At 43.9% G+C, this 26,818-nt stretch overlaps 1 protein-coding gene across 1 annotated transcript in view; it reads right to left on the bottom strand.

Moving 5' to 3' along the window:
• The window catches only part of LOC100977242 (uncharacterized protein C15orf32), a 29,573-nt gene extending 3,687 nt beyond the window's left edge, over window positions 1–25,886 (bottom strand). The window contains exons 1-2 of the mRNA XM_003816788.6: window positions 25,041–25,886; window positions 24,491–24,610 (exon numbers count right to left, since the gene is read on the bottom strand). Coding sequence (XP_003816836.3) covers window positions 24,491–24,610; window positions 25,041–25,414 — 494 coding nt within the window. The 5' untranslated portion in view covers window positions 25,415–25,886. The remainder of the gene's footprint in view (window positions 1–24,490; window positions 24,611–25,040) is intronic.
• Window positions 25,887–26,818: the final 932 nt, after the last annotated feature.

Genomic DNA, 26,818 nt, shown 5'->3' with positions numbered 1-26,818 from the left:
TGATTATAACCCGAGGTCCACGTCCCAATACAGCATGCACATCTAGTTGCCCATCAGGCTCAGCATGCCTGCCTCAGGACACCTGCATGGGGGCTTAGTCCTTGCCCTGTAAGAGAACCACCAGAGTGGCCTCTACCCACCGCAAGGGAGGGAGCCTGCCCCCAAGGAAAACCACAGCATCTCCCCCAGAGCCTCTGGAAAGAAATTCCCTGGTCTTTGGCTTCATGTATTGGAGCGTCAGAAACACCGGGTTCAGTGCCAGAGATGCCTGTATTGTAGCTCTCCTTATCCGTAGCCTGGGACCAAGGTGACACTCTGAGACATTAGTGGACAGTGACTTGGCAAAGGGTGGTAAGATTGGTCAGTGAGGAGTGGCTGGCACAGGAATGGCATCAGTCTCTGATGCTCATCTGGGTGACCCAGCACACGTGCTGAGAAGCCTACTGATAGGCTAAGTGGCGTAGGGAGAAAGAGAGGGTTCCAGAGTCAGCCCCAGGTGGTCACTACACTTCCCAACCCCTTCCCTTCACTCCACAAACCTGGGATAAAATCAGCGCTGCTGGGTCAGGCCAGAAAGACAGGGCTTCCCCGGGGACAGGGGCAGTGGAAGCCCATGCCTCTCCCTCCCCTAGGCTTGCCTGCCTGGAAAGAGGGCTGAGGAACTGGGCTGAGGTGAAGCTGGTACCTGTGGTGATGGAACAGGCTGAATTGTCCACGTCACTCTCTCTCACTGTGTGCTAGGCACTACACTGGGGATTCCACACAAATGTTTCCATCCAGGTCTTATGGGCACCTGTGAGTTTACAAATAGATCAACGGGAGCTTCTGTGAGGCCCAGATCACACTGCCAGGTTGAATCATGGCTAGAATTTGAACCCAGATCTCCTGACTCCAAACCTCACCTCTCAATGACTCCCACTTCTTTACCACTCTCTCTCCTAGTGGGCAGAGTCCTGGGGAGATGGTGCTCCTGTGTGGTTTTGAAAAGCTCATACCTGAGAGGTGATGACTGAAAAAATATTTTAGAAGTCTTTATATCATCAGTAGCAGCAAACTCAACTCTCTGAGTTGCTGGAAGGACCCTAGAATTCTTGGGGCTCCCCTCCTGAGTACATGGTAAAAAGAGCTTGCAGCTGTAAGGATGGCAAGCTCCTTAGGAGCTCAGCACAGAAATGGCCGGGAGTTCTGGGGAAGGCCAGCCCTGCCTGCATGGGGAGGGTATTCTTTCCAAAAGTACCTGCTCTTCCTCCAGGTCACCTGCTGCTTTCTAAGGAAGGATCCTGTGCTGTCCCCACCATGACCATGGGCTTCCCTGTCTCCAGCCCTCTCAAGCTCGGCTCACCTTCCAAAGAGGGTGGACAACAGATCACACCACCTTGGGCTGCTGCAAGGTGGTCACTGGGAGACTGGTGTCATGTTTTTAAAAGGCGTTAACTGTTTTTGTCCCTTGATAATTCCTGTCTTTGCCTCCCATACACCACCATGATTATCCTGCATCCCACAGCAGCAAAAAATCATATCCAACAAAACAAAACCAATGAGCGGGGAAGCCTGCCTGAGCCTCTGCCTGAGTCACCACTGGTGACTGTGTTTCAGGAAAGGGCAAGAATCCCAGGCAAGCATCAAGAGTGGAACCTGGAAGCTGGCTGAGACAACAGCCAGCCCCACCCCAAACCCCAGAAGAGCAGAGTAAGAACCTTCCATCAAGGCACAGAAGCAGGGGAGAGCAGCCTGCAGGGCATAAAGGAATGGAATGAAGGGGGTGTTGGTAAATGTCTAAGTTGACAGCTGACATCAAGGACCAGATGGTGCCCCTGCACTGGCACCACGTAAGTCTCAGAGTTTAGGTGCAGTCACTGGGAGGTGAGAGAATCCTGCATTGACCGAGGAAGACCTTTTTCTAGCCCTGTGGAGATGGCCCCAAATAGAAATAAACTTGAGTTATGGAAAGAGGAGGCAAGTCTTATTACCCACACACAGAGCTGGGGACTATGATTCATGTCAGCCACACATGTTAAAAGATTTAAAGGCCCTTTCTTCAGGCAGGAGAATGCTGGGCTTGTTTGCAGAATGGGTGTGGGAAAGAGGGGAGGGGCCAGTCCTGAATCTGGAAGTGTGTATATTGGGGTTGGGGGCGATGAAAACAGGCTTACAGGGGGCAAGGGCAGAGTGGGGGTGGGGAGGAATCATGTGGCAGGAGGACATTGTTTGGCCTCTTTTCCCAAGGAAGGGAGTGAGGAGGCAGGGATCAATGTCTGAGCATAGAGTAAGTTTTCCAGGACATGGGCTCTGTTGCCAATTTTCTTTTAGAAGCAAGAGCTGGCTCCCAGCCTGGGCAAGCAGGCCCCTCTCCCTGGGACCACACTCAGCCCAGCAGGGTATCCTCGACTTCACATAGCTCTTTACTTATGCACCCTGGAACTTGCCCACATTGGCACCTGCTGGGCTAGCCGCTGACAAATAGCTCCTCAGTGAAGAGCTCTGATGTGTGTGCTCTGAGATCAGGAAACCAGAAAGGAATTGTGCTAAGCCTCACACTGGGTGTCGAAATGAAGACAGAGAAGAAACCAAAGGAAAACAAACAAACAGAAAGAACCTTCAAAAATGCCCCTGATTTACCTTTTCAAGAAATCCATATGTTATTGTTTTACTTAGAATAGATAATAGAAAACTAAATAGCATCTTCTTTTAATTTCCTGATATGTTTCATCCCCATCTTGAAAGCGGCAGCAGGCACAAAACAAGCGGATGTGACAACTTCCATGACCTCCTTCCAATCAAGCAACAAACAAGGCACAGTCCCTGTGCACATGCCTTGTGGCCTGCTACAAAAGAAAGGCCACTTCTGTCTGAAGGGCTCCACTAATTCTTTCTCTTGGAAGTGATTCAGGCTTGGGTCCCCTTGACCTCCACCACATGTGATTATCTAGGTTGGTATAGTTTGCTTAATGTGTGCAATTATAAAAATGGCTCTTGTTACCAATAAGCCTGGTAGCTTTCCACAGTTCTGCTTCCAAGCAAGAAATACGCATCCATGACTCTGAGTCTGGCCGGACATTTACAGATGGAAGGTGAAAAATGGGTCTAAAACAGTGGATTTCCAACAATGGTGGTTGGATTCCTTAAATTTCTTAGACTTTTCAGGGTTTCTCCTTATGGGGAGAAGAAGAGCCATGAGTCTCCACCACCGCCACCTCCCCACCCCATGCTTTCTTCAAATGAAGGAATTCTGTTTGCTAACTTCATTTGGGGAAAAATAAAACAGGTTGCCAAAATAGTCTTGAAAACCATGTAACTAAGACAACCAAGAATGGATCGTAAGAAGCACAAAGCCTTCACTCCATATAGAAAAATGGGCAGTATGAGATTTTGGTACATTTTGGACTTAATCACTGCTGTCTTGATTGGAGTTATGTAATAAAATGTTAAGAAAACCAGTGTGAAGATCATCATTTGAAGCTTGGTCCTATCCAGGTGGGAATGATGACGTCAAGGTCCATGCAGGGCCTTGCCCTCTTCTTTGAATAAGGGTCATGCCTGGGGAGTAGTTGCTTTTCCTGGCAGCCCCACTTTGGGCTCACTAGTACTTCAAACAGCAGGCGAGGCCATCTTATCCAGAGATGCCACAGCTCAGATGGGTGTTCAGAGGGACAGCCATGCCAACTTTTCCTCTTTAATCTCCGCGTGGGCTGTGGGGCAGGAACACTGGCGTTTACATCCCGGGCTGCCACTTTCTGTCTTCATGACCTTGACAGCTTACTCTTTGAACTCCAGCTTCTTCATCTGTGAAGTAGGGAGGACAGTGCCAATCTCATGAAGGGACTGTAAGAATGAACTCGGACAACTGGTGCGTCACGTGTAGTGTGATGCATGGCACAGAGCAGGCGCTTACCGCTTTGCAACATTTCTATCACCATCATCATCACCAGGAACTCGGGAGTGGGTAGGGTGTAGTTCAGTGACTGAGCAGTAGCTGGGGCTGCACGTGTGCCCTTTGTGATATTCCAGTGCAACATGTGGCATGGAGGCACAGTACAGTCATTCCAGGATTAACTCCAAATTCTCTAGTTCTTTCTTCATTTGGGAAGGGCCAGGTCTCCTGCCCACTGGGCCTGCTGATGTCAAGTGTCCCTTGGAGATTAACTGGAAGGGCATGAACTGGTCTTCCACTCACAAGATAACGACATGAGGCAGTTTTAAAAAGAGCATCTCCTTGAATTCTCCCTCCTGTCCTAGACTTGGGGTGTCAAAGCAGGATCAGCTGTGTCTGGTGTTGTGAACCCCTTGAAGTCTGGCTTGTTAAAGAAGTCGAAATGCTTAGTGGATTTCCTGGGGGGAATGGCTCAAAATAACTTAACAGAGGGTGGCTTGAAAGATGGAAAAAAGGCATTTTGTTCCTTCAAGGAGACTGTCAAATACTCAGTCCAAACACCCCCGTAACTAATTCATTACTTTGCACCAAGCAGACATCTTTTAAATTAGGCAGAATACAAATGAGTCTTGTTTTGTGCCACTAATTTCAATGGTTTTACACAATATTTGAATCACTGGCTTTTCTTCTCCTTTGGAGGCAGACCAAATCAGGCTGAATCTACTTGCATTAAAAGCCATTCATGGGACCCAGCCAGCCTCATCCTGCAGATGGAACACCATATGTTTTGGCTCGCCCCCCCATATGGAATAGTAATATGCAATCCAGGAATAGAATGTGCTATTTCTTTACATCTGCATTCCCGGTCACCTCCAACCCACAAGCACTTTCCATTCTGGACAGAAGTAGGCAAATTAGTCAGAAAAAGATTCAGAAAGATGCCGAGCATCTGAACGGATGGTTTTTGTTAACTCTGGTTCCTTTTAGACTCAAGACCTTAAATGTAATCAGCTCCAAAAGTTTAGTGCTCTATGATATGGTATTTGTAAGTATTCCATTTTCACTTTTCCAGGAATATGTTTGGCCTTTTAACTTGAAAGCATAATATTTGACTTTTTTCTATGGCTCTGGAGGCTCTAGAAGTTGTGAGTTAAGTAGTCCATGCAAAGGCATTTGAACTTGATTTGATATTTTTGGGGAAGATCTCAGGACGGAAGAGCAGGAGCATTGTGGCTCAGGAGATACTCTGGTAAAAATGGCATCTGGTCACATATACAACTAGAATAAGGCTTCAGTTTTTGAAAGGACTTGATGGGAGGGATGGGCCAAAGGTAAGTAAGAGGCAAGGGCTCCTTCTCCCATTAATTCGGGGTGGGGTGGTTGAAAGAGCACTGAACTGGGACTCTGGTCTTTGTTGTTGACCAGCAGCGTGACCTTGAGCACACTGCTATGATATGATAGGAACATGATCTAATGATGTTCCTTACCAATAAAATAAAGAAACTAGGTAGAACTGGTAATGGCAAATAGATTTTATCCCTCATGCCATCTTGCATTGGTGGGTACTGCCGAGGCTAGGCTCAGAGGCAGGGTGGTGAGATGAATTAATGCTTGCCATGAATATGTAGTCTGAGAACGAATGTGCTCTCCACTTATCCAATTCAGAACAGAATAGAATGTGTCCAAGGTCCCTTCCGGCAACACCATTTTTCAAACTATGATTCAGTTACTTCAGCAATTGACCTTAAGAAGCCTGGGCACTATTTGGAAACCTCTTAATGACTGAAGAAGGGCATTTCAGCTTCCACATCACTCTATCACACTAGGAGAGCCTCTGTAAAAAAAACTCCTATAAACATCTGTCCATTGCTGTGAAGTTTTACTTCCTGGCTAGGGAAGAGTTCTAGCAACAGACTATTCAATGTCATGAAAACACAGAGGCTGCTAATCTGGAATTCTGATTTTAATGCGGTTGTAAACCAGAGGCAAGGGGCAGATAATGGAATTTCATCTAGTTTCAGATTTCCAAGATGTGCCTCACATTTCTTGCAGTTCTCTTAAGTTTTAATCAGCTATTATCATGGCTCTTAAGTTACCAAATATCTATTTTCTGGGACCTTAGAGATTGTGCTGTAGGAAATTTGGCTTCTGAGATTGCCTGACCTTTATAAACTGTCACTGTAACAGCATGTTAAAACGAGACTCTCTGCTTCTCTTTTATGCAAGATGACCAAGGCCAAAATCTAAAACACTGCAGGCATGTACCCTCACATTTCAAAGCTTGCTAAGCATCTATTCAGGACTTGCCAATGGGGATGACCTAAAATCAGTGTCCTGACCCTTAGACTGTCACCCATCTCAGTGTAAAACCATCAAAATTGGCTACTGGAAAGAGAGGATATTTGGGGAGAGAGTTGCCAGTATGTGGTATGATTTGCTATTAAAACATAGCCCTAATCTATGCACTGTAGGGGAGGGGAGGTAAAAGAAGTGAGAGAAGCCATTGGAAGGGCCACCTGGAAAGCTAGAGAGGCATCCATGGAATTGAGGGCACAGTCTGGCCTGGAGTCTGACACATCTCAGATCTACAGACAGTTTTTCAGGCTGAGGCACCAGGGCTGGGAGAACTGGGGCTGCTGGGAGGCCATGTTGTGAATTTCCTCTGAGTTGAATGGTCGTGAGGGGGAGACTTGGCCTGGAGATGCCTTAAAAGGGACTTTGCCCAAGAAGTTCAACTGGAAAGATAATGAGACCCTAGCAGAGAGCATCTCTGAAGGGTCTTCAGAGTTCCCAGAAGCCAACAACTGGAATTGTTAAGTGGCCAGTTAGAGGAGGCATCTGCCATGGCTAGAGGCATAGGAGGAGAAGGTGGAGCTAGGAGAGAGAAAAATGGAGTCTTCCTTTCCTTTTCCACTCTCTCACAATCAGGCATGAAAGCAGCAAAGATTTGAAGGATGGAAAACAATCTAAATTCATTCATCTATTAATAGTTTGTTCCTTTTTATTGCTGAGTAATATTTTATTCTATTACTATTTTGCAATTTGATTATTCATCCTTCTGTTGATAATGATGTGGATCGTTTCCAGTTTGGGGCCATTAGGAATAACGCTGCTAAGAATGTTCATGTACAAGTCATTGTGAGAACATATATTTTCATTTCTCTTGATTAAATACCTAGGAGGAGAATTGATGGCTGACAGAGTAACTGTATGTTAACTTATTAATACAAAGAACATGCTGTTTTTTTCTGTATTGTTTCATTTCAGTACATATGCTGAAAAAGTGAGCACTGCTTGGTTATTTTTGATTGTGTGCTGCTCATTTTCTGGAAAACTTATTTGTGAGAAGTCTTTTTTGGGCTAGGATGAAAGTGTCTTCCTCTGGAGAATGTTCACTTTGGCTTTTGCAAGAGGCCTTAGCAGCCCAGGATCACTTGCAACTACATTTAGGGCTGGAAGTTTATTTTGGACTATCTGCGTGATGAACATCTGGGCTGAAAATTTACATAAATGCCAGCTTTTGGTCATGATTGTTCCAAGAGGACTTCTAGATTTTTATCCCCTGCTTTGTTGAGTGCCAGAGCACCTGTCCTTGCAGACCCCTGGGTGTAAATGGAAGCTTTATGGAATGGATTTCTTCCTAGTCCTCTCTTATCCTGGTAGTGTAATGTTTGTTATCTCACAAAAGGAAAACTTAATTTCACTCAGTTTGGCAATGCCTTTCATCAAAACAGACCTCAGTGCTCAATTTACCTCCCTAGATTTCTGCTTTCATTTAGGTTTTGGATGGGACATTCATTATACTTCCATTAGTGTTTTTATGTTTGTAAGGTATTTTAAATATTTTATCTAGCATTTTTGGTTGTCTTCAGAAAACTTCTCCAGATAAAAGGTATATTCCCAGATAAAAGGTATATCAGTCTATTTTCATCCATTTTGCTGGACATTTTGTGAGTTATTTTTTAAAAATTAAAAATTTATTTCTGTTGTTAATAATTTTTTTTTAGTTATTTATTTGATACTTATTTTTCGCCTTTAAGTTTTCTCCACTTACTTTGGAACTACAATTATTTGGATGATAGACCTCCTATATTGATGTTAGTCTTTTTGCCCTGTTTTCTGGGAGAATCCTTCAATTTTTTTCAAGTGCTTCTATGGAATTTTATTTTTTGCTCTTATATTTTTAATTATAAGAGCTCTTTTTTGTTCTGTGAATGCAGTTTTCTTTTTTATAGCATTTTTGGTCATATCTTTTGAGTGAAATACTTTATTTTACTTCATTGAAATGATTAATCTCAATGCTTCATCTTCTCTTGATTAACTTTTGTTCTTCCAAGCTGCCATCTTCGACTTGTTCTAGCCTCTATTTTTTTTTATTATACTTTAAGTTTTAGGGTACATGTGCACAACGTGCAGGTTAGTTACATATGTATACATGTGCCATGTTGGTGTGCTGCACCCATCAACTCGTCATTTAACATTAGGTATATCTCTTAATGCTATCCCTCCCCACTCCACCCACCCCACAACAGTCCCCAGAGTGTGATGTTCCCCTTCCTGTGTCCATGTGTTCTCATTGTTCAATTCCCACCTATGAGTGAGAACATGCGGTGTTTGGTTTTTTTGTCCTTGGTGATAGTTTGCTGAGAATGATGGTTTCCAGCTTCATCCATGTCCCTACAAAGGACATGAACTCATCATTTTTTATGGCTGCATAGTATTCTGTGGTATATATGTGCCACATTTTCTTAATCCAGTCTATCATTGTTGGACATTTGGCTTGGTTCCAAGTCTTTGCTATTGTGAATAGTGCCACAATAAACATACGTGTGCATGTGTCTTTATAGCAACATGATTTATAATCCTTTGGGTACATACCCAGTAATGGGATTGCTGGGTCAAATGGTATTTCTAGTTCTAGATCCCTGAGGAATCACCACACTGACTTCCACAATGGTTGAACTAGTTTACAGTCCCACCAACAGTGTAAAAGTGTTCCTGTTTCTCCACATCCTCTCCAGCACCTGTTGTTTCCTGACTTTTTAATGACCGGCATTCTAACTGGTGTGAGATGGTATCTCATTGTGGTTTTGATTTGCATTTCTCTGATGGCCAGTGATGATGAGCATTTTTTCATGTGTTTTTTGGCTGCATAAATGTGTTCTTTTGAGAAGTGTCTGTTCATATCCTTCGCCCACTTTTTGATGGGGCTGTTTGTTTTTTTCTTGTAGATTTGTTTGAGTTCATTGTAGATTCTGGATATTAGCCCTTTGTCAGATGAGTAGATTGCAAAAATCTTCTCCCATTCTGTAGTTTGCCTGTTCACTCTGATGGTAGTTTCTTTTGCTGTGCAGAAGCTCTTTAGTTTAATTAGATCCCATTTGTCAATTTTGGCTTTTGTTGCCATTGCTTCTGGTGTTTTAGACATGAAGTCCCTTGCCCATGCCTATGTCCTGAATGGTATTGCCTAGGTTTTCTTCTAGGGTTTTTATGGTTTTAGGTCTAACATTTAAGTCTTTAATGCATCTTGAATTAATTTTTGTATAAGGTGTAAGGAAGGGATGCAGTTTCAGCTTTCAACATATGGCTAGCCAGTTTTCCCAGCACCATTTATTAAATAGGGAATCATTTCCCCATTTCTTGTTTTTGTCAGGTTTGTCAAAGATCAGATGGTTGTAGATATGCAGCATTATTTCTGAGGGCTCTGTTCTGTTCCATTGGTCTATATCTCTGTTTTGGTACCAGTACCATGCTGTTTTGGTTACTGTAGCCTTGTAGTATAGTTTGAAGTCAGGTAGTGTGATGCCTCCAGCTTTGTTCTTTTGGCTTAGGATTGACTTGGCAATACGGGCCCTTTTTTGGTTCCATCTGAACTTTAAAGTAGTTTTTTCCAATTCTGTGAAGAAAGTCATTGGTAGCTTGATGGGGATGGCATTGAATCTATAAATTACCTTGGGCAGTATGGCCATTTTCACGATATTGATTCTTCCTACCCATGAGCATGGAATGTTCTTCCATTTGTTTGTATCCTCTTTTATTTCACTGAGCAGTGGTTTGTAGTTCTCCTTGAAGAGGTCCTTCACGTCCCTCCTAAGCTGGAATCCTAGGTATTTTATTATCTTTGAAGCAATTGTGAATGGGAGTTCATTCATGATTTGGCTCTCTGTCTGTTATTGGTGTATAAGAATGCTTGCGATTTTTGCACATTGATTTTGTATCCTGAGACTTTGCTGGAGTTGCTTATCAGCTTAAGGAGATTTTGGGCTGAGACGATGGGGTTTTCTAGATATACAATCATGTCATCTGCAAACGGGGACAATTTGACTTCCTCTTTTCCTAATTGAATACCCTTTATTTCCTTCTCCTGCCTGACTGCCCTGGCCAGAACTTCCAACACTGTGTTGAATAGGAGTAGTGAGAGAGGGCATCCCTGTCTTGTGCCAGTTTTCAAAGGGAATGCTTCCAGTTTTTACCCATTCAGTATGATATTGACTGTGGGTTTGTCATAGATTGCTCTTATTATTTTGAGATACATCCCATCAATACCTAATTTATTGAGAGTTTTTAATTTTAGACCAATATCCCTGATGAACATCGATGCAAAAATCCTCAATAAAATACTGGCAAACCGAATCCAGCAGCACATCAAGAAGCTTATCCACCATGATCAAGTGGGCTTCATCCCTGGGATGCAAGGCTGGTTCAACATACGCAAATCAATAAACGTAATCCAGCATATAAACAGAACCAATGACAAAAACCATATGATTATCTCAATAGATGCAGAAAGGCCTTTGACAAAATTCAACAACCCTTCATGCTCTAGCCTCTATTTTTTATATTAGAGACTTTTCTCAGAACTCTGGTGATCCTTGAGTACTCATTTAACATTATGCACCAAAATGGTGATTAAAAATTCTGTGTGTGTGGTTTTGTGTTAGCTAGGAGAGACTAGACTTATGTTTTGAAATAAACAACAAACAGTTCTCAGTGGTTTAGAAAAAGAAAGTTTAGTTTCTCACACAGCATATCTAGTGATGTTTTCTATAGAACTCTACTCCACACTCAGGGGACCAGGTTCATGGAGATTCCATCATTTTATAGTTGCTTCATCCGGACCATGCAGTCTCTTTGGGTACCTCAGCAGGGACAGCCAGACAATTGTATACTGGTTCTTATATGTTTCAGTCCATGCCACTTCTGCCTATAGTCAATTGGTCATATCAAGTCACAGTTAGGCTCCACCTAACTCCACCTAACTGGAAGTGGGTTGGAAAATGTGGAGTTGCAAATGGAATGCTTATTAACCACTGCTGCCTTTGGCACAAGCTTTTTTTTTTTTTTTCTTTCTTTCTTTCTTTTTTTTCCATGAGCTTCAGTATACAGTGATCTGGCTGGCTTCTGGTATCAGTATCTTAATGGTTTTTCCTCTTGAACTGCTCAGAAGCCTTAAAAAAAATCTTTTCTAATTGCCTCCCAAGAAGGTGATTCCTGGAAACCAATGTTCTGGAAGCTGAGATGGGAAAGAAGGATAGAATCTGCGTTGGCGGTGGGGGCTCTATCAGCATTCAGTATGGACATAGTCATTCAGCCCCTGTTTTTAGTTGGTGCCCTTGTTCTATACCTGTCCCTGGTGTTCACAGTTTTTTGGCTCTAGCCTTTCCAGTGTTGGGTGTTTGAGAAGCCACCTTCCAGTTTCCCAGAGGGGAGAGGCAACCTGAAGGCCTAATTGCTCCTTTAAAGTCTTTTAATCAGTTTTTCTGTTTTCAGTCTCATCTTCATCCTCACATTCATGGGCACCTGGTGCCACCTTTCCTGAAGCCAGCTTAAACGTAGCCAAGTCAGTTCCCACTCATCCATCTGCTTTTTTTCTTCCAAATGTCTCTTCTTGTTTTCTCTCCAATTCTTTATGTGCCAGTGGATTTGTATTCCTTTTTATCATTTTAATGGGGGTTCTGGAGGAAGTAGAGTTAAATGGATGTTTTCCATCCCCATCTTTATACAGTCCTATTCCCACAATTCTTAGGAAATGGGCTTTTTTGTTGGATGACTATGACTGGAATCCTACATATATCTTATCATTTTAAATTGTTTTTACTTGGAACTTGGAACAGTTCTGTACCACTGCTATTCATGAAGCAAAAATAAAAAGCATTTTTTTATTCACCCTCTATTCCTCCTCATTAGGGAGGTTGATAAGCATATTTCTTAGCTTTGAAGCATTTTTGTAGATGACAGATCATGGTCAGTTGGAGGAAGCTTCATCGAAGAGGAGTGTTGAAAGTAGAAAGGTAGTTTTCTTTCTCACCATCCAGAACAAAAATTTATCCATCAAATATCCCCTCAACACCTAAAACTGTTGTACTGTTACTCTGGTACCATAAGCCTTAGAATGTGAAAGAATAGTCTACCATGGCCTTATCATGGACTTTTTCAACTCAGAAAAGGCATCATGTTGCTTAATGTTTAAGAGTTTCTTTAATTTAAAAAAATTAATTTTTTTAGATGTTTAATATCTGTATAGTTACTACGATTTAGCCAATCCAAGAACAGTGGTAGAACCTGCCTTGTTTCATATGTGTGTGTGTGTGTATGTGTATTTTTTTGAATCAAGACATAATTGTACATATTTATAGGGTACATGTGATATTTTGCTACATACATGTAATGCGTAATGATCAAATCAAGTAATTAGGATGTCTATCACCTCAAACATTTGTTATTTCTTTGTGTTGGGAACATTCCAAATCTTCTCTCCTAGCTGTTTTGAAATATATAATAAATTATTATTAACTGTAGTCACCCTACTGTGCTATTGAACACTAGAACTGGTTTCTTCTATCTAACTACATTTTCATACCCTTTAATCAACCTCTCTTCATTCCTCCCTCCTCTCCACCCTTCCCAGCCTCAGGTAACCATCATTTTACACTCTACCTCCACTTTTTTAGTTCCCACATGTGAGTAAGAACAAGCGATATTTATCTTTCTGTGCCTGGCTTATTTTACTTTAACACATGACCTTCAGTTCCATCCATGTTGCTGCAAATGACAAGATTTCATTCTTTTTTATAGCTGAATGACATTTCATTGTGTATACATACCACATTTTCTTTATCCATTCATATGTTGATAGACACTTAGGTTGATGCCATATCTTAGCTATTGTGAATAGTGCTGCAATAAACATGGGTGTGCAGCTATCTCTTTGACATACTAATTTCCTTTCTTTTTGATATGTACCCAGCAGTGGGATTTGCTGGATCATATGGTAGGTCTATTTTTGGTTTTTTGAGGAACCTCCATACCGTTTTCTATAATGGATGTACTAATTTACATTCCCACCAACAGTGTACTAGCATTCCCCTTTCTCTGCATCCTCACCAGCTTTTGTTATTTTTTTGTCTTTTTGATAATAGCTGTGTTAATTGGGGTGAGACAATGTCTCATTATGGTTTTGATTTGCATTTCCATTATTTAGTGATATTGAGCATTTTTCTTTCTTCTTTTTCTTTTTTGAGAGAGGGTCTCACTCTGTTGCCCAGGCTGGAGTGTAGTGGTGCAGTTACAGCTCACTTGTAACCTTGAACTCCTGGGCTCAAGTGATCTTCCTGCCTCAGCCTCCCAAGTGGCTAGGAATATAGGTGTTCACCACCATGCCTGGCTAAACATTTTTTCATATGCTTGTCAGCCACATGGATGTCTTATTTTGAAAAATCTGTATTCAGCTAACATTCCACTGTGTACATATACCACATGTTTTAATAGAATTATTATTATTTTTAACTATTGAGTTGTGTGCATTCCTCATATATTCTGGTATATATAAATTATATATTCTTGTTGGATGGATAGTTTGCAAATATTTTCTCCCATTCTGCAGGCTATCTCTTCACCCTGTTTATTGTTTCCTTTGCTGTGCAGAAGCTTTTTAAAAATTTATTTACTTTTTAATTTTATTTTTATTTTTTGAGACAGAGCTTTGCTCTGTTGCCCAGGCTGGAGTGCAGTGGCACGATCATGGCTCACTGCAGCAGCCTCGACTTCCCCGGCTCAAGCTCTTCTCTCACCTCAGCCTCCCAAGTAACTAGGACTACAGACAGGCACATGCCACCATACCCAGCTAATTTTTTCTATTTTTTGGTAGAGATGGGAGTCTCACTATGTTGCCTGGGCTGGTCTTGAAATCCTGGGCTCAGGTGATCCTCTTGCCTCAGCCTTCCAAAGTGCTGAAATTTCAGATGTGAGCCACCGCACCAGGTCAGAAACTTCTTAGCTTGATATAATCCCATTTGTTTTGGTTGCCTGTGCTTTCAAGGTCTTATCCACACAAAAATATTTTGTCCTGGCCAATGTCCTGAAGTGTTTCCCCAATCTTTTCTTCTAGTAGTTTCATACTTTCAGGTCTTATATTTAAGTTTTTAATCCATTTTGATTTGATTTTTGTATATGGTGAGAAATAGGGATCTAGTTTCATTCTTTTGCATATGGATATCCAGTTTTCTCAGCCCCATTTATTGAAGAGACTGTCTTTTCCCTAGTGTATAGTCTTGGCACCTTTGTAAAAAATGGATTGGCTGTAAATGTGTGGATTTATTTCTGAATTCTCTATTTTACTCCATTGGTCTATATGCTTGTTTTTATGTTAGTACCATGCTGTTTTGGTTACTGTAGTTTGTAGTAAACTTTAAAGTCAAGTAGTGTTTCCAGCTTAGTTCTTTTTGCTCAGGATGCTTTGGCTATTCAGGTCTTTTGTGGTTCCATAGGAATATTAGGATTGTTTTTTCTATTTCTGTGACGAATGTCATTGGTATCCTAGTAGAGACTGTACTGAATCTGTAGATCACTTTAGAAGTATGAACTTTTTAACAATATTAATTCTTGCAATCCATGAGCATGGAATATCTTTCAGTTCTTGTGAGTGCCCTCTTCCACCTTTTTTTTAATCATGTTTTATACTTTTCATTATAGAGATCTTTTACTTCTTTTGTTAAATTTATTCCTAAGTATTTTATTATACTATTTTTGTAGCTATTGTAAATGGGATTGCTTTCTTGATTTATTTTTCAGGTTGTTCACTGTTAGGGTATAGAAATGCTACTTATTTTTGTATGCTGATTTTGTAACTTGAAAAATCACTTTACTGAACTTGTTTATCCACTCTAACAGTTTTTTGGTGGAGTCTTTAAATTTTTCTAAATATGATGCTATGTCATCTATGAACAAGGATAATTTGACTTCTTCCTTTCCAATTTAGATGCTGTGATTTATTTAAAGCTTGATGAAAGCCAAGTTTGTCCTCCTTATAAAGAGTCATAAGAGACCCCATTCCAGAAACACATTGCAATGTAGCTAATATTTTGCATGGAGAATACGGCAGAATAAATGGAGAGGTCAGGGGAGTGTATTGGGACACAGGGACAGTATGTGGAGATTGTAGCCTGGGATAGGCTCTCACGGGCTTCATTGTGTCCCCAGTAGAAGTGTGTTATTGTTTTACTTTCCAAAGGGAGGACAAACACAATGCTTTGCGCTTGGGATTTGGCTCCTGAACCCTGGTATAATGTTGAGAAGATTATTGAGACTCAGTTAACGTACACTGATGTTAAGTCTACTCTGGATGTATGTTAAGCATCTTGGACCTACCCCCTATATACACATATGTGAGAACATTTGACATTATTTAATCATCTGGTATAGAGCCAAGGCCTTTTGAGTTAAGCCCTGGTGGCAATGCCTAGTGTCATGCATAGGAATCAAGGGCCAGAATTATAAATCCAGAACAGTTCTCCTTGCTATCTAAATGTTTCCTGCCTTTAGAACATCCATTTCTGAGTCTAGCCTATGACTGAGTGTTTCCCTGGGAAACCTCATAGCAATTCCAGAATAGAAATCACGTTGTTCTCAAAATTCTCTCTCAGAACTGGTAAGGGCAATGCCTGAGTCAAAAGCAGGCAGGGCACCTCTTTGTGCCCCAGCTTCTAGACCCTCACATTGTGCATGCTATTTTAAAATAGGCTGAGTTCAAAGTCAAGACCCGGTACAGCCAGAAGCATGGCTAGAGAGTCCCATGGAGGAGTGAACCCAGAGATGAGCTCTGTTGGCATCTATGCTGTTGGGTGTGAGGTTATAAGCACTGATAAAACACTACCATGTCGTTATGTGTCATTATGTTTGATTTCACCAGGCTTCATCTTTCACACTTGATCTTAGCCAAAAGGCCGAGAAGTGATCACCTGGCTTCATCTTTCATGAGTCTTAATGACTGTCATGCCAACTTACTAAACACTTTTGAAAAGTCATCACTTTGTAGAATGGCCTTCTCTGTTGTCCTCTTCCATGACCTCCAAATAGTGGTGGCAGACCCTGGGTGGATACTCCTGTTCGTACCCCCCTCCAAACCCGCACATTTCTTTTTAACAGAGAGGCAAATTGTGGAGCACCTTACTGTTTAGAGTGCTGCATTTCTTTCTGTCATTCATCTCTTCCTGTAGTTGGGAGTGAGCTCTGACTTAGGACTTCATCACACATCCTTAATTCCCATGGACAGGGTGAGTAAGAATTATTCCTTTGTTTGGAATGGAAAACCAAGTCTCCTGGAGATTGTAAGAACTTTGGTGGGATTCTGGCTGAAGACATCATGAGGTGCTTAGACTCTACTCTTTGTGTCAAAGAAAAGTCCTTCTCTCTCCAGGCCAGAATAGAAAAATACTGGGTCATGTTTACCTGGCTTGGTTATCTATGAAGCTACTACTGCTTTTCTTCGCATCCTCTCTTCTCTGTCTAGTTTTACTCCATGAGACAATGGCGAGAGACTTCTATTGTCCCCGAGAAAGACAAGGAGAAAGCTGATCTGCACCTCAGTGGCCTGTGCAGTTGATCATAATCCTGGGAAACCCCACAGTATTTCCTGAAAGACTGGACTGGCGACTAGCCGACTTTCAAAGGCGATCTGCAGAACTTCTGAAGAGGCACCTGGGAAGTTAGAGCAGAGGCTTGCCAGGACTCCTCCTCTGTGCTCTAGCTTGAAGATTAACAATGTCAAGTTGAGAGTAGGCAAAAAATGTCATGCTCACGGACAGCACCAGACAACTAGGGCTCAGTTGAAGTTGGTGGGGGAGACATGCAGTGCCAGCATCAGGACCATCTGGGAAAGAACATCTAGAGTGTGGGAGACATAGCTGCATGGAAATGCTGAGAAATAAGGACACCTAAACTGAGGCCTCTGGATTGGGAGAAACTTGTCCTTGGCACTGCACTGCAGATGCACTGCAGGAAGGACGTGATAGGTTGTAGAAATTTCCTAGATTATTGTATGAAGCAGGGCAGTGTTGTGGAAAGAACATGGGCTCAGAAATCTGACTCGTGATCCCTGGTTGGTTGTGTGTCCCTGGACAAATTACCTAAGAAGTCTGAGCTCTATTGCCTCATGTGAAAAATGTGGGTGATATATATAAAGCTGCTCACTGTTCACAATAGGAAAGACTTGGAACCAACCCAAACGCCCATCAGTGATAGACTGGATAAAGAAAATGTGGCACATATACACCATGGAATACTATGCAGCCATAAAAAAGGATGAGTCTGCATCCTTTTCAGGGACATGGATGAAGCTGGAAACCAACATTCTCAGCAAACTAACACAGGAACAGAAAACCAAGCACACGTGTTCTCACTCAAAAGTGGGAGTTGAACAATGAGAACACATGGACACAGAGAGGGGAACATCACACACCAGGGCCTGTAAGGGGGTGGGGGGCTAGGGGAGAGATAGCATTAGGAGAAATACCTAATGTAGATGATGGGTTGATGCGTGCAGCAAACCACCATGGCACGTGTCTGCCTATGCAACAAACCTGCACGTTCTGCACATGTATCCCAGAACTTAAAGTATAATTTTTTTAAAAAAGCAAATTATATATATATATATATATATGGTTGTTAACATAGTGCTTAGAGAATTGTGGACCTCCAATGTACTGGATTTAGGAAACTTACATTCATTGCCACTCCCTTCAAAGCTCTTTGCCATATTTGTGTGGTTGGAATTCTGGGAACTGTTGCATTTCCTGGCATCCCATATCAGCAAGACTCTGATTGGGACTCCACCAATAGGAGGCACCCATGCATGATTTGAAAAGTAGAAGAACAACAGATGTCATTCTTATTCCTGCAACAAGACAGAATCACCTGGGCGTCAGGAAACAGTAGACCTGCCGGAGGTTTTGCCAGTGGCTTACGGGACCTCCTGCTACAGTTTACCCTCTTTGGGGTGGTGAGAGACACAGGTTCTGGTGGCAGCTTCCTGAGGTTCCTGTATGTTCTAATTTCCTGAAATTAGTGGTAGTTTTTTCTGACTTTCATTCTCTTAATTCATCCAACAGTGTGGTAAGCCTCAAATTATCGGCATTAAATCCTTTATTTGAAATGCTTGGAGAAGTTTTTGTTTTCCTGACCGAATCTTACTAACATATCTGCAGAATAAAATGCAAAAAAATGCAAAAAGAAGGTGAGAATGAGTAGTCTTATATTTTCTTAGTAAGAAAGAGAAACATTTGAATATCTGAAAGATAGACTCTGGGGACTCTAATTGGAGCAACTGAAGTTGCTCTAAGAATTGGGAAGACTTGGCTCAGGTTTAGCCAGTAGAGCTCGAGGAAGAGAGGATGGGAAATCATAGGCATCGCAGTAAGAAGTGAGATTTCAAAATATCTGTAGATATTATCTATATTATCTTTATCTTATTTATAAATAAGATAATTAAAGAAATATTTATCTTTCCCTGCTGCTGGACAAGGGATTCTTAACAGTGGAATGATCTCAAGAAGAATAAATTTAACAAAGAAAAATGTAACCCAAATGGAAAAATCATCTTCCTAGTGCTGATGCACATGAGACTGTAGCCGGAGAAGAGATGATTGAAATAAAGAGATTTACTCCATAATAGATGTGCACCCATATGACCTGCGGGGAGAGGAAGAAATCTATAATCTCAGCAAAATGATAGCTTTTTAATGTTTTGCTGGACAAACATCCTGACCCCTTTTAAATGAATGTTATCCAAATCCCATTCAACTAGCCTTTTTGAAGTTTGCTAAATTATACAATTTGTCTTCCCCTTATCTGCAGAGAAGCATGAAGCCCCTCCTCCTGTCCAGACCACAAGGCACTTCTCAGAGAGGGTCTTAGGCTGTACCCTGGCGTAATAGAAAGCCCATAATTTTGATACATTCAGCAATGTGATTGTCAATCAGCTCCTGCTTGCAAATGTTCCCTTCACCTCCTTCTTCCACGCAGGTTTTAGGTAAAGGACAAAGCCTTATTTTAAACTCTGAGTCTTTATCTTATTTTCTACACAAAATCAATCAAGATAAGGGAGCAAATATGAAGAGAGACTTCATCAAGTAACAGGGATGTGTCTCTTCCATTATCAGTTGATGGCTACTCAGATTGGGGTTGAGAGAAGCAATTTCAGCGTTACATACTATCAAGATGGTTCCTCATATCTGAGCTTTTATTTTCCTTGGAGTCTTGAATGCACTTCCTTCGGCACTAACACCAGCTGGAATGGAGTGCCTAGGGGTTGGGGCCCAGGAAATTCCTGTCTTTACCCATCTGGACTGCCCCAGGAATGATTTCTTTGGAGGCTCCCCAGGAAGAGCCAGGGGTCAGCCACTCTGGGGTCTACTCGGTGTGTGGGGTCAGAGAGAAGAATCACAAGCAGACATGAGCTAGGGGAGGTTATGGCAGGGTGAGCCCAAGATGGACAGGCAAATGAAGCCGCTATATCTGAAGCCTGGGCACAGTGAAGCCCATGGCTGAGGAAATGAGAGGGAGCAGACTTCGCGCCCGGGAAGATGAGAGGGCCATCTTGGACATAGTCAGAGGAGCTTGCGGTTGCTGGGTTGGGCTCTGACTTTTGTGTGTCTTTTATTAGTGACCTTGGATTCCCATGCCAGGCTGCCAGTCATGGCTTAAGGGCATCCAGCTCCCTCTAATGCCTACTTTTTCTGTAGGCAAATTTAGTTTTACCCAAATCTACTGTTGGGTAGATTTGATGAGAAAAGCTATTATTTTGGAGGAAGCGTGTATATTAGGACAAGTAATGAACATGTATTTGTTTAGAAATGATTTAAGCGGCTTGTAAAGGAATAGTGTTATTTTTATATGTGTGTGGGCATAGTTCTGTTATGTTGGTAGAATTAAAAGTGTTAAGTAAATCAAGAGAGTGGGTCTCATTCTATAAGGACTAGGAGAAAGTGATGTGATGAAGAGGGGAGAGCCACTTGCAAGGCCACGTGTGAGGAGACCCAAAGCACAGGTGGACGTTGAAAGTCGAACAGAGGGTGCAGCTGAGAGCATGCCAGGCAGCCCCCACCCCATGCTGGTGGCTGTGGTTAGAGACAGTACTGGGCCCCACTTGCCCAGCTCAGTGATCCGTGGAGCAGCCACCACTTTCCTCCTCAGCTCCCCATTTCTTTCCAGTTTGACTCCCACAGGAGGGTGGTTGGAAACATCCATCCTTCCCCAGAAACACCAGGAGAAAACTGATCTGCATCTCAATTGCTTATGCAATTGACAGTAAGCCTAGGAAACTATAGCATTCCCTCAATGGCTGGCCTGGTGACTGGTATTACAATCAGAAGATCCATAAACAAACCATGAAAACTATGATTAGAAGCGGAGCATTGAGGTCTCATTATACCTTGGGGGAGGGTGCAGAGGAAAGAGAATGAAGGCATGAAGGGGTGGACTTGGGTTGGACAAAAACAAGGTGAGGCTGCAGGTCTCAACGTTGACTGTGTGGGCACCTGCCTCTCCCACCTCTGGCATCGCTGAGACCATTATCCACAAATCAAGGGCCTCGTGAATCGAGGTGGCCTCACCTGGGGCATCATCACGACCTAGTAGGGAGGCTGGGCAATGGTGGCAGGGCTTATTCCCCTGGTGGCTTTTGTAAATTGGCCAGGGTTGGCAGCAGTGTGATAGCTAGCGTCTTGAATGCTTCTTCTGTTCCTTGCTGCCACTGAAGAGGGTGGAGGTTTCCCAGAAGGGTAGACCAGAGAGTCAACGTCCCACTATCAAAATCCCACACATTCTTCAAGGTCCAGCTTATCTATCACCTTCTCTGTGAATCCTATGAACGCCCTCAGTTGGTTGGATTGGCATTTCCTCTTTATTTCATTCTGCCATTGGCTGTGCATAATTGTTCCCCCCTTAGACTTGAGCTTCCTGAGGCAGGGACTGTGTGTCCTACAACGTCCACAGCAGGCATAGTTCATTGCTGGCTCTCAGTGGTGTCTGTGAAGCTGGATGAATGAATGGAAGCACATACTCTTTGGCACACACATGGAGACCTCTTCTTGACCTATTCTTGTTGAGATCTATTGGGTGGCGCATCAGTGTAGGTTGTGTAGTATGCATGTGTACTAAACCTCACAGCCCTGGAGCTAGAAGGGTGCGAAGCTTTGGATGTGGGGGTATGAGGGTCAGAGTGTCCCAGCCTTCACTCCTCCCCTGCAGTCCATGTGTCTGTAGAGGAAAGGAGAGCTCCCTTCATGGGCACATGAACTACGTTCCTAAGGCTTATTTCAAAGTTCTGCTTCCATTCGGCAGTAAAGATGGTCCTAGAGAGAATGGATAAGTTAAGGAGGAAGGCATTGAAATGGGTGAGTTGGGGAACCAGCAGCAAGTATTCAAAGGCTACCCTCTCCTCTGTGAAGCTTCCCCTGAAGTGCCCTCTCTGGTGTAACCTCCTGCAAGTAGAGTTCCGGGCTCCTTTCCCTCTGTGCTCCCTCTCTCTACACAGCAGTATGCTCATTGTTCTACAACAGCTCTTACAGTGCTCTCATGTGTCTGCTCTCTCTCCCCCTCCTACCACTGCACGGCGAGTCCCCGTAGGAGCAAACACAGGGTGTTCATATGCCAGGACGTCTAGTGGACACTCCCTGATGTTTCTTAAATGAATGGGTGAAGAAATCCCCTCGAAAATCATAGGTTGAAATCCTAGCCCCCAGGTGATAGTATTAGGAGGTATTAGGAGGGGGGGAGATAATTATGTCATGAGGGTGGGGCGTTCTTGAATGAGATTGGTGACCTTATAAGAAGAGACATGAGACACCAGAGCTTGCCTCTGTCTCTCTGCTTTCTGCCATGGGAGAATATGGCAAGAAGATGGCCATCTGCAAGCCAAGAAACAAGCTCTCACCAAGAACTGAACCTGCTGGTACTTTGATGTTGGACTTTCCAGCCTCCAGAACTGTGAGAAATAAATGTTTGTTGTTTAAGCCACCAAGTCAATGTTATATTTGTTATAGTAGCCTAAACTGACTAAGATAGAGACGAATGAATGAACGAATGAATAGGCTTCAATTGCTATACAGATTAGGGAGGCAGAGATTCCTAGAAGCAAGTTTCAACCTGAGTTTGATCCTTGTTCTGCCACTTACTAGCTATGGGACAAGCCATGGGCCTTGTCCATAAAATAGAGATAAATAACACCAGCCTCACAGAGGGTGGTGGAGGAATGAGTGGCCTAATCAAAGTGCTCGATGCCATAGCTGGCACACAGCAGACACTCAACAAGTGGAAGGTATGATGGCTGGTTACTTGACTCATTTAGGGTGCTGCAGGAACACAAAGCCATTCCAACATTCAATGAGGTGCTGACATTAGATTGAGGGTGCTGTCTGTTCTATCCCTGTGCTCCTAACTGTGGCTCTCAGGTAGAGGGAGACAGAGAAATGTACCTATTTTGTTCAGGCCTAGAAACTGAGGCCTGGGGAGCCTACTTGTTGAGTAGCAAAGATGAAAGATTTCAGTAAACTGGACAGCATTCACCCATTCATTCAACAGGGATTCATTCATTATTGGGCACCTACTGCATGCCAGGCCATGCCTGCTTGCTTCAACAGTGAAGAAGGTAGGCTGAGTTAGGTACAAACTGAGTAGAACTTACCACCAACTACTCCTTGCCCCCTTGGCCTGAGAAAGCAGCCCCAGAGGAGAAGCAATGAGTTGCCAAGCATCTAATGCTCTGAGTGGGTGAAGAACTTAAGGCTGTATATCCAGTTTAATCAGAAGAGCAACCCAGCCCGGCATGCTTTTAATTTCCACTTTACTGATCATTGAGTGGCTGGATCCACTCTGCTCAGTCAGGAAGCTGAGGAGGCAGGGGTAGGGCCTGGGCCATCTGAGGTCCCCTATTTTCCCTGATGCTGCAAAGGAGGGCCTGATATCCCTTCCCTGCAGTAACCCAGCCTGATGCAAACATTTAATTTCAAGGCAAGCTGTTGGAGCAAGGGAGCTGATTAGGTGAGCTGGTAGCGTCTTGTAGCATTCAAGGACAATGCCCTGCACTTTTGCAGCCCATTTCGCACTCCTGCTCTTCATTCGTTTGCTCTGTCCTCTGCTTTGTTGATTTCACTTCTCGCTTCCAGGCTGGCCTCTGCCAGAGAGTGATTCCACATTTTCCCAGCAGCCTGGCTGCCTCCCATCTCATCCTCAGATCTCATCTTGTAGCATTCAAGGACAATGCCCTGCACTTTTGCAGCCCATTTCGCACTGCTGCTCTTCATTCGTTTGCTCTTTCCTCTGCTTTGTTGATTTCACTTCTTGCTTCCAGGCTGGCCTCTGCCAGAGAGTGATTCCACATTTTCCCAGCAGCCTGGCTGCCTCCCATCTCATCCTCAGACACTGAGCCAAGTGGCCCGGTATGTGCAAAGAAGGATGCTCAGCTTCCCTGGCAAATTCGAAAGGCAGCCGCAGCAGCCATGGGCCCAGAGCTATGCAGCCTGAACCTGTCACTGGTTCTGCACTAGGAGCATTTCCACTGGGTGGACCCGGGTGACAGCTGGGGTCGGAGAGGCGCTGGCGGCTGAGCCAGGTGTGGGGACAGCAACTGTGGGAACTGGCTGGATCACTCACCTACGAAGTCTAATGCTGTGGGTTTGGCTTGATCTCAGGCCTCAGTTTCTAGGCCTGAGCAAAATAGGTACATTTCTCTGTCTCCCTGTACCTGAAAGCTGCAGTTAGGATCATAGTGATAGAACAGACCACACCCCTAAATTAATGTCAGCACCTCATTTAATGTTGGCATGGCTTTGTCTTTCTGCAACACCCTGAGTCGAGTAGCTAGCTACCTTCCATTAGCTGAGTGTCTGCCGTGGGTCAGCCACTGCACTGAGCACTTTGACTAGACTGCTCCTTCCTCCATCACCCCCTCTGAAGCTGGTGTTATTTATCCCCATTTTATGACCTTCATCAGCTTCAGTGGCAGCAGATCAAGGTCAAGCTTAGGGGCTTCCTGCACCACTCTGCAACCTGAGGGCTTGAGTTTAAATTCCTGCTCAACCATTTCCTAGTTTTTTGGCCTTGGGGAAGTTTATCAACCTCTTGGTTCAGTTTCCTCCTCTGCAGAGTGAGAATAATAATAATGTCAACCTCAAATGGGTAGCTATGAGAATTAAATGATCTAGCCCATGTAAAGCGTCTAGTTCGTGCTCAGTGAACATTTCCTGCTCTTTTCTGGTCCTCAGACCCTCTTTCTGTTTCTGTCATCCTCTGGCCCTTCACTGTGTACCTCTCAGAGGCTATTCAAGGTGATGGTTTGCTCATTACCAGTCCTGGCTGACTCTCATAAGATGCCTCTTCTGGTGCCTCTCTATGCTTCCGCAATTGAATTTGCAATCTGTACACACATCAGCTACACAGAATATCTGCTTTGGGTCGAGGATGTGTCTGTGGAAAACAAGAGAGGAAAGCCAGTCACCCAAAGTAGCTGCCACAGAAACACCAGTGCAGTGAGGCTCTGGTGTCCTGCCCAGTGGTCCAAACGCCCAAATCGGCCACCTGGCCCCTAGTTTCTTGCCTGGAGAACCTGGGAGCAGGGGTGATATGCAAAGTATTTACCAACACAGAGGGCCTCTGACCAGTCAGAATGGACCTTGGCCACAGTGCTGGAGCACGGGGCACAGGGAGGGCTCAGAGCTGTGGCTCTTGACTACCTGGCAAGGAAGCATTTGAACAATTGACATTGCTATACAGGTGTGCTCTGGGTCTGTATCTGCTTTGCCAGTGGGAAGAGCCAGGGTGGAGCAGTAGCCTGTGAGGAGTCTGGGCTATAGGAAGGTGAGTTCCGTCTTCCTGTCACTCCTGAGTGCAGGCTCACCTTATGACAAGATGGTTGAAGGTTGGTAGAATTAAGTGGCCTTCAGGGCTTTTGAGCTGAGATGGTGTTAACAATGTTGGCTTCAGCATCAAACCATCCACTCGTGAGCTTTGGCATCTTAAATGAGTCTTTAATTTCTGATAAACTTGGTTGTTTGATCTGTAAAATGGGTGCAACACCCCAACAAGGGCTAGTATAGAAAGCATCTCACACAGGGTCCAGACACATGGCCTCGCCGAGAAAGGGGGAGCCGTTCCTTCTCCTCTTGGGGAAGTCTTGGTGTTCTTCCTATTAGGTGGGACCCCTTCCCCACTCTGGGGGTCAGCCGGGTGCAAGTCTTCCTTTGAAGCATCCACACTTGTTCTTTTGTTCATGCAGCAGGAGTTTATTAAGTGCCTACTCTGTGCCAAGCACAGTTCTAGTGGTCAGGAATGCCTCGGTGAACATGCCAGACAAGGCCCCTCTCCTCACAGAGCATGAAGGGGAGGCAGAGAACATGGTAGACAGGCCTTTCCTCCCACTGCAAGCATGCAGTAATCCAGAGACCTGGATGCCACTAACACAACGGCAGTGGCAAAAAAACCCACCAGACAAAACAGAGCCCAGCCTGGAATCAGGAAAGGAAACTCTCAGAAGCCAGAAGCAAAAGAAAGACCTCACACCAGGGGCCCGAGAGGGGCTGCCATGGAAGCAGTCACACAAATTCAGGAACTGAGTCTGGGTCAGTGGTTCCCAGCTGGGGCTACACCTCTGTGTGACCTGGTGAGCTTCAGGAGATGCCCGGGCCATGCCCCAGACCAAGGAATCAGATTCCCTGAAGGCCAGACCTAGGTTTCAGGAGGTTTTAGAGCTCCTCCAGTGGTTCCAATGTCCGGCTGAGCTCATAAAGGTCTTTGGGGTGGGGCTAGGGGGTGGAGTTCTAAAGCCTGCACAAGCCAGGAAAGAGCCTCCTGGGTAAGGCAAGGCTCATGAAATTCTCTGAGCGGGTCAAATGGGGACTGGAAAAATTCCACTCCCTAGCTCAGCTAATGGGTAAAAATGCTGGACATTTATCTGGAGCTGCAGGGGGTAAAGTGTCATCCTTGGGAAATTCAAAGCTGGCCTGTACCTGCTGAGCACACCAGGGATATGGTCACATTGCAAGCCTGTTGCCAGCACCCCAGGCAGAGTCATCAACAATTACTTTGGAGGAGGGCCACTTCCACCTTCCAGGGCATAGGTGGCCCCTGTGGAAAACAAGTACCCCTGGAACATCCTAGAAGTGGAGGTAGACCATAAACTAGTGAGCAGATATGTCATTGTTTCTCAGTTCTGACCGTGAGCCAGGAAGATGTCCATGATCAGCTTCCAGAGATGTTGATTAAACTTGTGTGGAGTGTGGCCTGAGCACTGGGATCTTTTAGGAGGGTCCTTGGGGTTGAGAACTACAAAATAAATGAGATAATTTAGTTTATGAAGACCACCTAGCAGGATAATGTGTCGTGTAATAGAAAGTAATTAGCTGAGGGAGACAAGGAGCAGGCTCCCCAGGAGGTGACATTCAATTTGAAGCATGAAAGATGAGACAGAGAGGGAAGGCAAGGAGCTGGGAAGCAGATTTCCAGGCAGAGGGCGCAACAAGTGCAAAGGCCCTGACACTAGAATAACAGGGAGCCAGAGGGAGGAGGGCTCAAGGTCTTGTAAGCCATGGTAAGATGCTTGGAATTTTCTTGCAAGGATGAAGGAAAGCCACTGAGGGTTTAAGCAGGGCAATGATGTGATCTGATGTTGGACAAGCA

This window comes from Pan paniscus, chromosome 16 (genome assembly GCF_029289425.2).
Source record: "Pan paniscus chromosome 16, NHGRI_mPanPan1-v2.0_pri, whole genome shotgun sequence".
Classification (NCBI taxonomy): domain Eukaryota; kingdom Metazoa; phylum Chordata; class Mammalia; order Primates; family Hominidae; genus Pan; species Pan paniscus.
Note: the sequence above shows the minus strand (reverse complement) of the source record. Positions and strands in the feature narration are given on the sequence as shown.